General features: G+C 42.6%; 1 protein-coding gene across 4 annotated transcripts in view; it reads right to left on the bottom strand.

Moving 5' to 3' along the window:
* The window catches only part of ADCY7 (adenylate cyclase 7), a 1,256,803-nt gene that overhangs the window by 391,684 nt on the left and 849,300 nt on the right, over positions 1–15,819 (bottom strand). For all 4 annotated transcript variants that reach the window (XM_069604769.1, XM_069604771.1, XM_069604772.1 and 1 more), the window contains 2 exons: positions 12,781–12,892; positions 11,832–11,959 (listed from right to left, as the gene is read on the bottom strand). In XM_069604769.1, coding sequence (XP_069460870.1) covers positions 11,832–11,959; positions 12,781–12,892 — 240 coding nt within the window. The remainder of the gene's footprint in view (positions 1–11,831; positions 11,960–12,780; positions 12,893–15,819) is intronic.

The following is a 15,819-nucleotide window of genomic DNA, read 5'->3' as shown; positions in this document are numbered from 1 at the left end:
CACAAAGGTAAGTGTTCTTACATAGCACCCATCTGCCAAGAATGTTGGCCTGGATGCGCGTGGCTCTACAGCACAAAAGGGTGAGTCGTGGGGTGTTAAATAGTGGAAAAGGCAAATGTGTAAACCTGTGGTTTACTGGTCTGCCAAGCATTGCATTCAATGACTTGTGTTGGTAATAGCTTGCCAATTTAAGGACACCTCCACATGTGTTTTTGTTTCATTAAAACCATGAGTTTTAGACGAGGCCAAGTCTGATGCTCTGCCAAGGTATATACCATGTCGCGCTGAATGTACTTTAGTGTTTGCAAGTGGCAACATCAACATGGGCCACTGGCCCAGGAACAATCCTCTCCTTTCGATCATTTGTGGATCTGCTGTATTCACCGAACAGGGCTGGTGATAGGAGGCTCTTTGCCCTTGGCAAAGGGTCACTTTGCTGCCTGTCTCCTTGGCTATTCAGATTTTGAAATAGGGCCAATTTGGTGCACCCATCTGGGGAGCTGTAGGCTGCCACCTAGGCTTGACTCGTCTTCGATCCAACACCCAGTGACGTCCAGGATGCCAATCTTGTGGCTGCTCCCAACATGCTTACCTATCCACAGCACTTCTTTTCCACACACCTCCGAGACTAATCAGAGATTCCCACTTTCTTTTTGCACTTGCATACCCGACTCTACAGCTTCCAATTAGCACTGTCCGAGGTCAGAGGCTCCTGTCCACTCCAGCCAACCCAAGATTAAGCCGTGAACTCACGCCATTATGTTTAGGGTTCAGAATGTATAGATTGCACGGATGCCTACAGGAATCTTGTGCAAGCTGAAAATAAACAATACATCTAAGCGAACTTGATAGCAATAATATTTAATGAAGAAAGAGAAAGCGTTTCAGGGAACAGCAGAATGTGAATAAATTGTCCAGCATTTGATTAACAAATGATATGGTATTCCATTGAATGGGCGCAACAACTGAGAAGGAGCATCCTCCTATGTGGCCACCATGGAAACATGGCACGCATTGGGTGCAAAGCGCAAACAATTTCAATAATTATTCACAGGGACAGCACACGTGACACTGCATAGCTTGAATCATAGGATGGGAGCTCAGACTGTTTAGTAAAATTAGGGTCAGACCTGGGTGCCACAATGGGGAGCAAAGGAGTCTCTGGTGACTTCTAAATGCCACTGGTTGGTCTGCCATAAAATCACTGATCATCAGATTCCCACAGGCCTGGATGCTACACAAATGTATCCATAGCCCCACTTGTGTGAAAGTACAGACTCCAGGGATGTCTCCCCCGAAAGCTAAGTGCCCTGTGTGTTGCTAGCTAGTCCATAGAGCATGTCCTTGCAATACCTCCAAGATACCCAAGATACCCCTATCTTGGGGTACGAGGTTAATTATTATCCCATGAAATTGCCACCACATTGCAAAACGCGAACATATGGTGGCGTGGAGGATCCAGAGGAGTTATAAATGAGCTGCGTGCACAGTTCTTGAGGACTGTGAAATTAAACAGAGTATTTATTCACTAGCTGCACCCGGCGAATCATCTGTCTGCCTGTCTCTCTTCCCCCCTATCTCTTTCTCCCTCCCTCTTCCTATGGCTCTGTCTCTTTCTGTGTGGGTGAAAGTTGTATTGTTTAAAGCCCACCCAGCAATTGCTGAAAGCGGTGAGGCGAGGCTAGAGGGGAAAAAGATATATATATATAGGAAAATCCATTTGAGCCAAGTCAAACATTCCACAGCGCCCATAGTAGTCATGGCTGGAAGTTTACCTCCAGTTCTGAGCCACAACAGCAAGGCATTGTGGGTATGCAAATTAACAGTAGGGAGCCACATGTCACCATGTGCACTTCCTATGGTTTTGCCCTTATAATCCCCTTTCTTTTATGAGTGCTGTAAAATATTGCAGCATGAAAGGTTGTGCTCAGCAGCACACATGTAAACTATGGCTAACGTACATGGGCTCCTACATACCGTTCAGCACACCCAACGCAACGTTATGAAGATATGCGTTCAACTATGTGCCCAGGGTGAAAGCTGGCAGGCTGAATTGCAGATGAGGAGAGCAGTGCACATGACATGAGCATTTAACTATAGCCTGTACTATGGTGTGCTTTCTGTGGGGAGGGCCTAGCGCCTTGCATGTTATGTTATGTTAGTTTATTTGTAAGACGCCAAAGCCCGAGGGCATCCAGGTGCCATAAGAGGAAAAAGAAGGAAGGACAGTACCCCGTTTAAATTTACTGGTTAATCAAGATTACGCAAACAGAATGGTCTTTAACTGTTTCCGGAAGGCCAGATGTTCAGCTGTATTTTGTAAAAGTTCAGGTAGGGCATATTCCAGGCCCGTGCGCCTGTACATATAAAGCACGGCCATATCCACATGCTCTTTTGACTCGGTCTACTTGTAGAAAACAAGCCTTAGGTCCTCCTGGCTGCTGATTTAGGCTCCAGGCGATTCATCTGAAAGAAAATACGCACAGCGGTGTTCTGAATCTTTTGGAGTTTTTGAAGGTCTGCCTTCCTAGCTCCCCCTAAGAGGGAGTTGCAATAGTCCACTCTCGGGAGTATTACGGCTCAAACCAGTTTCTTGCGGTTTTCCTCAGAGACCAGAGGGGCCACTTGGCAAAGCACTTTCAGATGGTAATTTGTGCCTTTTACAATGGCGTCTGCATGTGCGCTGTTGTCCAAGCTGGCCTCCAGATGAGTACCCAGGGTCTTTACCTTGTGTACCACTGCGATCAGGCATCCATCAATCAGGAAGCTGATGTAGGAAGGGATCAGCTTCCCTCTGGCTTGCCTAGGACCATATAATATAAACTCTGTCATAGTGGTGTTAAGGCATAGCCATTTGGTCGACATCCAGCTTTTAAGCATCAAATAAACTGAATCTAGTGTCTGTTGGTCTTTTTCATGGTCCCCACAGACCTCCAGTACCAACTGAAAATCATCTGCATAGTTGCAGAAGAAGATGTTCTGCGTTTCTCACCATGGTGGCCAATGGAAATGGAACAATGGCCTTTGTCCAATCAGGTGCTCAGGGTGTGCGTCACAGACAAGAGCACCAATATGGAGAAGGACTCCTCCTGCTTCACTGGGGTGCGGCTCTCGCGGTACTTGGGGAAAGGCACGTGCCACATTCCGCGCTTCTCACCATGGTGGCCAATGGAAATGGGACTGTGGGGAATGTCCAATCAGGTGCTCAGGGTGAGCGTCAGAGGAAAGGGCGGCAATAATTTTTTCTATTAGTTTGTGTAGTGCAGCTGGCAAACATGTCAAGACGCACAGTTTTCGTCGTGGGTGATGCCTTTGTGGAAGATCTGTTTGTGTATGCCCTCCAAGAAGGGTTTTGTGGCAATTCCGGTTTGGAGGGAGTGGACGCTTTGTGGTGCAGTGTCAAAGCGTGCTATTTCGGCGGAGTACTTGTAGAATGTCGATGCATGGCCACTTCCGCAAATGTACATGTTGTGGTTGTGCACTTTGGAACCTTCTTATTGGGTTCCATGCCTTGTTCCCGTGTGTACCGTCAACTGAAGATGATGATGAAAGCAGTGCAGTGCATTTTTCCCACTGCCAAGGTGCTTTTCCGATTGTATACCCCCGAGAACAGTGTGGAACTATTCCAATGATTCCTGTCGCCAGCCAGAGGCCGGAAGGGGTCTCATCAACAGAAGCATGTGTGACTCCTTGAGTGCTGTGAGAATGAGAACACTGGTACTCGATATATAAACTTTTTCAAAGGAAATGGCATGTCTTTGTCGACCAGTGGCAATGACATTTTGTTTCACAATCTACAGGCTGCACTGAAGACCCTACTGTAAGATTGTGAGCTGACGTTGAAAACACAAAATGACTTATAAAAACTGCAAAAAAAGGTGTTTCTATGTAAGCACCTTTAAAAAAGACGCCACAACTAACGACGTCCCCTACCATGGTTGGAAGTTATTCCCCCACTCCCGCGTGCGCACAGCACGAAAGGTCTGTGAATATCGCAATTGTTTCAGGGTGGCACATGTTAGATATGCCCCTTTTGCAAATGATGGCCAGCACGAAAGGTCTGCGAATATCGCGATAGTTTCAGGGTGGCACATGTTAGATGGGCCCTTTTTGCAGATGATTGCCATAGAAATGGGCCTGTGGAGGCTACGGGATTGGTCAATAAGGTTTCTGGGTGTGTTTTTGTCAACAGAAATGCCCAGGGTGCGGTTATGGCTATGTATTTCACGAGCCACAGCGTGCAGGTTTTAGGGTAGTTTGAAGTACATTGACTGAAAGTGAATGGAAAACACTGTCCTGTGGCTGCTCATTTTGGAATCTATCATGTGGATGTGTAGTGCTATGGAGTACCTCCAATGAAGTGACTGATTTTGGTTTGTCTGTGTGACACGCAATCATGCCGATATTATTGTTGTTCATTGTGGAGGGAAAATTGCACAGCATGTTACACGAGTTTCAGTTCCGTGTGTGATGAAGGAGGCACTTGCCCATGTCATGCGTTTGTTTCGGATCTCTTGCATAATTTTCTATTGCGTTATGCAGACACTGACGTGGCTGCGTCATGTCTTATTTGGTCCGCAAATAGAGAAAGCGCTGTACATTGCGAAGAAGTGTATTTGTGCCTTTGTATGACATGTGCCAATGGCATATTTCACACATGGGAGTATGACATTTCATATCAAAAAAAGTTTTCCCCAACTACAACGTTCATATTACTATGCCTGCCATCCCGATTTCTGCACACCCCATCCAAATTGCCTGTGTGCCCTTCTTGAAAGTAATGGGAAAATGTTTGTAGTAAGTGTTGCGCACTGACACTCTTCAAAGCACTGTGCAACACGTTAACAAACCTCTTTCTACAGCGACCCCCTTCCTAACTGATTCAACTACAGTGTTTTGCACAGTGCCACGCCTCCCGCCCTGCATCGTTCATTGGCAATTCCATTGTTCATCTCTGAAAGGTGCTTTCTTTAGTTCCCTTTTTTCCTTTCCCAGTTCATTTCCAATTATTATGGTCTTCTGACACACGCCACAGAAGGAACGGCAGGATAGGCCTTGTAAAGAAGGGGCAGCACCTGCATGGATATCATAGGGGACGTGCCGAGAGACGGAATTATTGGGTGGCGCTCACCTACATAGGCGCCAGTCATTGTCATGCTCCCGGACGGACCCTTTCCACGCACTTCCTAGTACCTTCCCTCTGTAGAGTAGCGCGTTGCAGTACATGCACAATACATTGCCCTTTGACGGGTAAGGGTCTGTAGCGTGGCATATGGTGTACAAGGATGTTTTAGAGCTCCGCTGCCCTACAGGAGTGCCCCTGTTGTTGCCCACAGCAAATGTGGCAAATGCTGTACATGAAATTACCCTACGTACTTGTTGGAAGGGTGGTAGACTGCCCACTGGTCCCTTTTGCTTTAATTTCAGTTGTCGTCACATGCAGAACAAACACTTCATGCCAAGCCGTTAGTCTTAGGAGAAGCATTCACAGAGATGCATACATTCTGGAATACAAGAATGTTTACAACAACGCGAAACACAGCTTCATTACGTGGAGCAGGACGCCATTTATTCTGTGCAGCCCATGCAGCTACAGTACTTTTCTAACCACCACTAACATTGTTTGCGCTCTGCACATTCTGCTGTTGGCTTACTTGCCTTTACATGCACTAGTATGTGTGTGACCAAGCTGCACCAGCTTTGCCATTTTGCAGACCCACTACAAACTGTCCCACCTGCAGTTACATGTTTTTTTCAACTGTACGACCCTCAGGCGACCTCTTGACACTTTCCGTCACACTGCTCAGTGCAGACACGATGCGTCTGTTTCACGGGTCACGGAAAGGCAATTAGCACATCAATCAAATTAATGCGACATTTAACACGCCCACGTTACACTGCAGGTTGCTGTTCCTTGTTTACCAGTGGGCGTCATATAGCCAGACGTGCTTCAGCCACACATTGATAGGTTTGCAGAGCCGCCCATGTAGTCCGCAGGAGTACTTGAAATGCCGTACCGTATGAATCCACAGGGCTGGCGATAGGGGCGGTGTTACCAGCACACAGTGGATGCCCTATGCATGGGTATAGGTGTGGAACGGATACACGTGCGCTTCCACAACTATTTAAAAGTGCATTAGATGAGAACATGCGGCCAAAAATGGAGTCCTACGGATACTTGCAGTGTAATTGCACATACGCCGACCAGGTGCATTCTCCCTAGGAAACGTCCATATTGCTCATCTGTAGTCATCTCGGCCAGTACTGTGCGGCACAGATTCACCATGCAATGTTAACACAAAAAGAGAAACTACTCAAACACTCACCAACATTTACCATGTACATCTGTAATTGCTAAGATAGAAAAGGAAGGGGTAGCACAAATGGATACATACTCCAGACAATTTGGCCTTTCCACACGTTTATCATGAGGGCAGCCAAGGAATCAGTAACAAACAGTTGTCAACGGGACGTTATGGTTCCGCTGCAGTACCAAACAGTGATCATCTTTACAGAAAACACTATGCTGAAGCAACATTCTGGTTACAGTGCCCTACTAAAAACCTATGAAATTCACTAACAAAAACATTGTTAAAGGGACGTTATGGATAAATTGCGCTACTAAAAACCTATGCAATTCAATTGACAAATGTTGTTACAGGTAAAACTTAAAACCCCCAGAAATTCGCCAGTTATGGTAAACTAAGCAACCATAACTCACGCTACCACTGTGCACTGCAAGGACTAACACCCATGACATCAAAGATGACATCACAAATGTCATTGATGACATGACTGATGACATCACATGTGTACTTAGTTTTCATGAAAAGCCTCCACAAGGGATTGGCATTGTAATGTTGCCAGAAGACTATCAGAGATCATCGGAGGGGCTATTATGAGATAAACAGTTCATTAACCAATGAATTTCTTTAAATACCATTGCATTACAGAGTTCTTTCCAGCACAAGACCCAACTCATGTACAAATGTAGCCACTGCCTGCAGCATGCATCATACGGTTACCAGTCATTTGGTCGACAACCAAATGGTCGAATGACCATTTGGTCGACACCAAATGGTCGAAATCCAAATGGTCGAATTTCTTTTTTTTTTTTTACTTTTTTTTTTTTTGTTATATATAATTTTTTTTCTTTTAACCAAACAAAACGAAAAAAAATATATAAATAAATAAATAAAAAATTCTACCATTTTTTTTTCAACCATTTGGTTTCGACCAAATGGTCATTCGATCTTTTTTTTTCGACCAAATGAGCGGACACCGCATCATACAGGTGCACTATTCAAAATCTTCCCATGTTGGATAGTGAAATGATGAATGAATTCATTTCAAAGTTTTGTGTACTGTGCAACATGTAATAAGTAGCTAAGAATGCCTCACTTACTACATAATGGTACTACTGTATACACAACATAAAGAGACGAAAACGCACACAAATATGAGCATATACAAGGAAAGTACAGTTAGCAAAACAGTATACCAGAAAGTGTTCATACCCTAACTGATTATCTTCATGCACAGAAATGATTGCTGGGTTTCAGGCTTACTTCTTCCCCTATGTATATGTATCATATCATGTGCGTGAACCCTAAGAAAAGTAGTGTAAGACCATATGAAAAGGGTAGGGTCAACAAATACAGTACCTTTTAAATTTTTTGTTCCTCACTGCCAGTGAAGAAAAGTACCCGGTGTACATATGTCACTGAACAAAAAAAAGAGCCACACGTGATGTCATCAGTCATGTCATCAATGACATTTGTGATTCATCTTTGATGTCTGCGTGTTAGTCTTAGCAGTGCACAGTGGTAGCGCAAGTTATGGTTTCTTAGCTTACCATAACTGGCGAATTTCTGGGGTTTTTCAGTTTTACCTGTAACCATATAGTCCCTGGAACAATGTTTGTCAATTGAATTGCATAGGTTTTTACTAGTGCAACTTAACCATAACGTCCCTTTAACAACGCTTTTTGTCAGTGAATTATATATATGATGGAACATGACAACAGTCTCATTTATGAAGAGCTTCCACAAAATCACTTAAATACTTGGGGCCAGATTTTCCACTCACTGCAGGGCAATGTTCCCTCTAAGCTGTGCGCATGTGCGCATCCCCAGCTTCCTTCTGGGTGCCGCTCAGAAGAATTTTAGCAGCGCACACAGGCAATTGTCACCTATGCAAAAAGATTTAATAAGGCACAAGCCACAGTAATTACATAACATTTGCAAAGGTGGCTCCATGAACAGAAAAATCTAACTAAGATATGCCTGCACATATTAAACAACTACTATTCCCTCCATACCCATCATCCTATGCTATTCTATTCAATCCTATCCTATGCTTTAGTCTACCATGCGCTTACTCTACCCTCTACCTCAAAACATACTTAGATATTACCAGATAACCTTGACACTTTCTCTCTTGGCTCTGCGAAAGGTTATCAGACATGTACCTACATCAACTTATTTTATGTTTGTTGTAATTTGAGAAGCGTTCAAGTACCAGAACTTCTGTTATTCATCGTGCCTTATAAAAAGTTCCTTTTTGGAAGGCCTTCCAGCGACTAGCCTGACACCTCTGAGATGTGTCCTGCATGCTGCAGCACCACTCATGAAAGGACCCTGGAAATGCAATCCTGAACCTCCTCTAACTCCAATGGCTCCCGCTGCAAGCCTGTATCATCTTCAAACCCTGTTGCATCATCTACAAGGCTGTCACCCTGAAGTCCCCAAGCTACCTCACATAGCATCTCCAGATTTCTGCAATCTACCAGAAGTAAGGAAACGTGAAGTCTTGAACTCCAACGGTGCAGGGAGGAAAAAACAAGAACAGCCTTCTCTGACTATGCTGCAAGACTCAGGAACCATCTACCATCAACATCATACTTACCCCATTGCTGCGCTAGTTCAGGAAAGAGCTCAAAACCTTCCTCTTCAAGTAATGGCTCTTCCGTAGCACATAGGTCCACACACCCTCCACTCCCCATCGTACCCGAGACTCTGATCTGCCCACCACTGTCTCCTCCCCTGGTTGCTTGTAGATCTCTTGCTGCTAATTGACTGTTGTTGCCTTCCCCTGTTAGCTCCAACTCCCTTGTCTCTGTTTCCCTCACTGTGTTCTTCCTCCAACGATTGCAAAGCATTCTGGTGATTTCCGAAGCCAGGTCTGCACTCAATAAATACACTAATAATATTAATAATAAAAGCATCACCCACACTATGTAACCTAATTATCATCTCAAATATCGGATACTGACTATTGGTAAACAGGCTACTTAGATGTGTAGCCTCATCCCATGCTTCCTATTCTTGGTACATATGTCATGCAAGTGCTTTGATGTGGTCTCTTGCATGTTAACGCATTATAAAACTCAAATATTAATTTGTTCTCTAAGAATTTTGAGTAGACCAATGTCATGCTCAGCATCTCCTACTTTAGCATTGCTAATATTACCCTATAAGTGGAGAGCAACTTTGCAATATCACTTACTTGGCCTGGAAGGGGTAAGGGGCAAGGGCTATGCAGGTATTACTCATATATAGTATTAGGTATTACTTGCATATAGTATTAGGGCAATGGATATTCAGACAGTAGAATGCATTTCACCCAATCTGCATCCTTTTTAAGTGTTCAGAGTTGCATTGGGCATAGACCTTAAATTATATTGTAACTCAATGCTATACAAAAACAATTTCACTCATCAGTTGTATAAACCTACTCAACAATTTAAGGGTGGAATAAGTTACAAACGTTCTTGTATGCTCTGCAAAATAAAAGGGCACAGGAGAACACTCCTTACGGGCGATGAACAAATCAGTGACTTTAAAAAACCAAGTCAGTTGTTTTGGCAGTACAGTACAGTGAAGAAAATGTGTTTGTTTGCTGAAGGAAAGGAATCTCTACTAAGAGTCTAGAGAATTGCACTTTCTGTTTCTTTCTATGCTCAGCTGCTGAGGGCATTTCAATTTAAACATGTGTTCTGTGTTTACTGACTGTAGCAGCCTCCTGCATCTTGTTTAACTGATAACAATGAATTACAGAGGGACCCCTATTTACAGAAGAAGGCTCTCAAGCTGTCGTACCTCTGAACATTGATTCTATTAACCTAAAAGGCATAAATATGTGATTCACATCAACAGGGCTCTATAAGAAACCTCAGTAAGTCTCTTGTTGAATTTTGACGAGGCTGTGGTGACAAAGTGCGGGCAAAACTATAGGTTATATGTGCCCAGTCATTTTACTTCCTAAGTCAGGGTTACAAGCAAGTTTCTGGTAAGTATTTGCTTCCTACTTAGAGTGAAATGATTTTTCAAAGAATAAAAAGTCATTGGCTTTGCCAACAGGAATACTTTATGCTTATTAAAAGATGTTTGTTGCCCTTAAAATTAGTCTTGGGATCGGTCTGAAATATTATTAGAGTTCAATCCTATGCCACTGCTCTGCTGATCACTGATTCGAAACAATACCAATGGAGCTTTGTGCGCAGAAGCCTGGGGTTGGTTCCTATTTGTTCATTGTTTCCCCTTTTTATTGGACACATTTTTCTGTTTTAGGGATTAAAAATGGATGATGTATATGTTTCTAAGCTGTAAGGCTGATTTTGAGTAACTCACAGGACAACATAATGTGGATAGTAAGTAGAAGCTAGTGGATTTTGATCTTCATATTCTGTGGTGCAGTTCTTCTGATGCAATTATCATCTTTACACAAATTATTAGTGGCATGTTCTCATGTGGCCTTTGAATTACTTAAAGTGGCACATGAACTCCGATTGGCATGTTTTCTGACACATTCCTTTTAGTTGCCTTTATTCCATCTGCAAATATTGTATCCGGTCTGATTTTTGAAAGCGACATCAGTTATGAAAAGCAATATTTGTTTTTTTGTAATACACATGAGTGTTTTTCCAGTGACATAAAGCACACATTTCTCTCTGCACAGGAGTACTTTTGCAAGCTACTGTGGCACATCTTGAGGTCTTGAACTGGTTGATGAGTTCTCTTTATAATCACATATAAAAAAAAAGTTTTAACCTATGTGTTGGGAAAAAGTGTTGTAAAATGCACCTTTTATGCAGATTAGTAAAGAATTGCAGTAGATTGTGTGAGGGGCAATTCCTTTCCAAACTCTCTTGGGACTCTAGCTCACTAACTATGCATGCTCACCAAGTGGCTTACCTTGTGGGTCATTTGCGCACATGGAAAATGAAGTGCGCACAAAAGGCAACCAGTTCCACACTTAGAGAAAAATAATTAGAGGGAACATTGCTCCAGGGTAAAAAATGAACAAGTCAATTTAGCACAAGTTTTGCTGCTTAGACAACACAGAATGGACGGTTTTTGTCACAATCTGTAATGTCTAAAAACTAGCAGTAGGACACAAAATAAACCAGTCTGTTTGTACTATATTTGCTGCGTAAAATAAAAAGAAATCTGCTTACTACTTTTCTTTTCATGTTACACAGAATACTACACAAATCAGTCTACTTCCTTTTTGTCTTGCTAAACCTGTTTGCTCCACTCAATATTATCTAATCAACAAAACTGGTGATACATTTACATGTACCATTTTTTTCGCACAATTGCCAATTTTAGATAATCTGGCTCGGCAACACTTAAGCTTAGCATTGATCTAATTTTTGCGTCATTCATTTCCTGACCTTGAATTATACCAGGCATATTTTTCTGAACTAAGAGAGAGGAACGCAACATCCTTTTTTCAAAGCTATTAATTAGTGAATGTGTTGTATAAATAACCCTCCTAGCGGAACAACCTCCTCTCACTGGCCTGTTGGGTACTCTCACGTCACTCACTTTATGGCTTCACACATGTCGAGACCCATCTTCACGCAGTTCTTGGCATTGGTCGGCAAGGACACAGGCAGGCCGGAGACACAGTAGTAGCAGTCGCCCAGAATCTTGATTCGCATGCACTCATTCTCCTGCAGAAAAGAGTCAGGATATTGCCATGAGGACAGGTGTGCATTGGAGCTGCAGTCTTGCTGTCAAGGATCCAACAAGGCCCTGGCTATCGCCATACACTCTGCAGAGCCAACAAAGAGTGTTTCCTTTTCATATTTTACTTTTGATAATGCACTAAATGTTACTTTTAATAGTGAAATGTTTTTTTGGCAAGGGCTACTGTTAGGTTATGAAAATTGTAAAAAACTGTGAATCCCAAAATCATTTACGAAACATAATGTCAATCGATGGCAACATACGGGTGCCTACTCTTTCTAGAACTGCCTTTGTGTGTGCACTTCGGTTTTATATGGCACTGAAGTAACCTACATCAGGAGGGAGGCAGCCATGGACCCCCCCTTTGACAACACCACACTCAATTCTTTATATTTGCACTCTTCTATTCTTTATTTTTTATTGTTTGGATCTTCTGACTAACAACCAGGGTAAACCACCTTATGGACATCACGAGTCTCATCTCGTATATCCAATCGATTGTCAATGGCAAGAGCCAAGTGGTGTATTTCATAGAATGCTTGGTCCCTGAGCTCCACAGTCTATGGACAGATGCCTTCAGCATTCTCTGTTTATCTAAAGGCAAGTCTGTCAAACTGCCCCCATGGAGTTCTGTACTGTGGCCACCAATGTGTTGAGATATGCAACGTTTCATTATCATTCAACTTTAACAAGTTGTCAATCATGAGTGATGGCAAAATATGTGATTTCGGTCACTGGCCGATTCCCCAACAATGCTGTTTATTCCCCACCAATAAGCTGACCAGCCTCCTTCCGTGGCACTTACCTTTGCTATCTCATCAAACTTCCCAAAAAGCTCGTTCAGCACCACCACAAGCTCTTTCGGGGTGCAGTCACTGGCCAGCCGAGTGAACCCTACAATGTCTGCATACAGGATGCTGAAAAGAGAGAATATAGGAGGTTCATAACAATGCATGGCGCTCAAAGACATTTAGAGGCTGCTTTTAACATCTGGGCGGGATATAAAAATAGTAGCCGATATTGGTGTCCCTAAGGAAGAACTGAGGGCATTTGCTTAACATTTGATGCCATACTGTTAGGTAGAAGCATTAGAGTCTCCTCTGCAAGTTAAATCTGGAAACACATTTAAAAAGTACCTATAGAGTGTAATGTTCAATTTTTGATCTACCAACCTCTGATTTTTGTTCACATTTTTAATAAAGGCAGTCTCAGCAAAATGATCACCAAAGTACAATCCATGTAGTTACGGAGTGATGGCCCCCTCTGAGGGACTCCACTCAACCTTCCAGTTTGCTAGATCATTTCATGACTTGCTTTGGTGGTACAACAGCATCAATCACAATGTGATGTCCCCCAGCAACCCAATATTTTCAGCCAGCCATCAGTTCCTCGTGAATAGTGGACATGACATAAGATTGCTGCAGTGCCAGGAGAAAATGATTCCCACAATTATGTGCCAGAGGAAAGGTGCTCCCCCTCCCCTCAAACGTTGCTTCATGAAATTTACAAACCGTGGATATCAGTGAAGACAGAGGAGATTATGTGCACATTTTTTCTGAATTAAAAAAAATACCTGATTAAATTTTACTCAATGAGCCCTGCAATTAACATTTGTCAATCAAAGTATTGCTTAGGAGGAAAAGGCACCAGAACTCTACGATAGAAGATTTCTTCCCGGGAATCAGGCCCCTGATGATGTCTGCCCGTGTTACTGGTTGGGAATGACTGCCACTGCCCTGGCATAGCGCAGGGCTGATCCCTCAAGAAGAGAAGGCTGCTTAGAGCGCCCTTCCTTCTAGCCATTCGACTTTGAATATTCGTTTTAGAGGGCAAGAAAGTGCTGGTGTACATATAGCAGGGCCCAGTGGCAGCACTCTCAGTCTAAAATGGTATGCATGGTTGTATCTATCCTTTAAATACATCCAAAAAGCAATGGGTACACTTACGCACAAATATGCACATTGCCACAACTTTGCCTTCAAGATACTCACTTTAAAATGACAACAGATATACCTCCCACAGTCTATCTTTACTACAATCTCTCATGACACTATTTTCACTTTGTACTATACCCGCACAGTCTATCTAACTTGCAGTGTGGCGGGTTTACCAGTAAGGAATGTCCTCCTTCAGTCAATCTTTCCAAAGCAGCCATGTTTTTTTTAGTGCAGTCTCTTTCCCTTGCAGCATTAAAGTCCCTAACCTGCAGTCTCTTCCTTTACTCTTCAGTATTTTCCCCCTGAAATGCCAACCCCCTGCAATCTTCCACCAAGACGCTGCCCATGTGCATTTTTCACCCCCTCTGCAGTCCCTCTATTACACACCAGTTCACCCTAACAGGCTGATTGTATCCCTACCTCTATGCATCTCTCTACCCTTGTAGACTATGTGCTACATGGTCTCACTATTTGCCAGGAGACTGAATCTTCTGTAAGTTAAAAGGTTCAAAGCAACCATTATAAGGTCAGGCAACCTAAACAAATAAATAAATAAATAAAAACTAAACCAAAAAGACAGCACAACAGGAACTAAACCCAGAACAGAGAAGGATATTTAAATTGCCACATTACAAGAATAAAAGGAATTCCGACTCCCAACTACTTTCTAGACACCATAGGTGAACCTCCCATACCGTGGAAACATTGGAAGAAGTGTTTCGATCATTAAGTGTTTTTACCGCAAATGGTTTGAACTTTGCAAGTGAACAGAAGAAATATTTACTTATGCATTGTTTAGGCAATCACGGTCAAGAACAATTTGAGAATCTACCTCCTCTCTCTGATGAAGAATCAGCAAGTCTCACTAAATATGAAAAATGCATCAAGATGCTTTGCAAGCACTATGACAAGTTTGTGAGCATCATACTTGAAAGGCACCACTTTGGGAAAGGGAAACAAGAGCATGGAGAAACGGTTGAACAATATATTACGGCTCTTAGATGTCTAGCTTCTTCATCCAAATTCAGCTCTACTCTCAATGAGAGGTTACAAGATCAATTCATGCTAGAATGCAGCAATGGAAAAGTAATAGAAACATTATGGTTGAGAAGCAATTCTTCTATAGATGAAGTCATCAAGGTAGCCAAAGAAGTTGCATACACAAACAAGTATGTAAAAGAGTTAGAGAAAAGAACAGAAACAGAAATAAAGAAATAAGATGCATATCAAGTGATGGAAGTTTTAGCTGTGCAAGAAGGACCACCGCCAGAAGTAAACACGGGACTCGGAAAGAGTACACGATAAAAAAAGAAAGCAGGGAGATTCAAGGAAAGAAAAGATGAAAATGAAAGAAGATGCTTTTGTTGTGACAGTGTATATCATTATGCTAGCAGTGACAAATGTCCTGGTATTAAGACAATGTGCAAAAGTTGCACCAAAAAAGGTAATTTCACCAACTGTTGCTAGACAAAGGCTGAGAACACTGACTGCATTGATGAACTCTGAAGAATTAGAAGAATGCAGATGCGCTGCCAACAATAAAATAGATAATGTGGAAGATGAAGATGCTGATGTGGAAAAGCCTATGTCATTCATAGACATTGGTGGTACAAAAATGGAGATGGTTATTGACTCTAGGGCCAAGTATACTTTATTACCTAGAGTGAATTTTGAAGCAAAAATAGGGAAAGGAATCACACTCAAAGTAGATGTGAAGCCAGTAGCCTATGGAGGGAAACACATTGAAGGTTGGTTTGGTCAGTTATGCGATTTAAGGACAGATCAGCGAAAGGAAAGATATATATTTCCAGCAAAGGCAGATATCCCCTCCTCAGTTGGTCACACTAGAAGAGACTCAAGATAGAACTCGATCCAAATGCTGAAGAAGCAGTCTATGCTGTAGATTT

Source organism: Ambystoma mexicanum, chromosome 1p, assembly GCF_040938575.1.
Source record: "Ambystoma mexicanum isolate Mex_15411 chromosome 1p, UKY_AmexF1_1, whole genome shotgun sequence".
Lineage (NCBI taxonomy): Eukaryota > Metazoa > Chordata > Amphibia > Caudata > Ambystomatidae > Ambystoma > Ambystoma mexicanum.
This window is presented reverse-complemented; position numbering and strand designations above follow the sequence as displayed.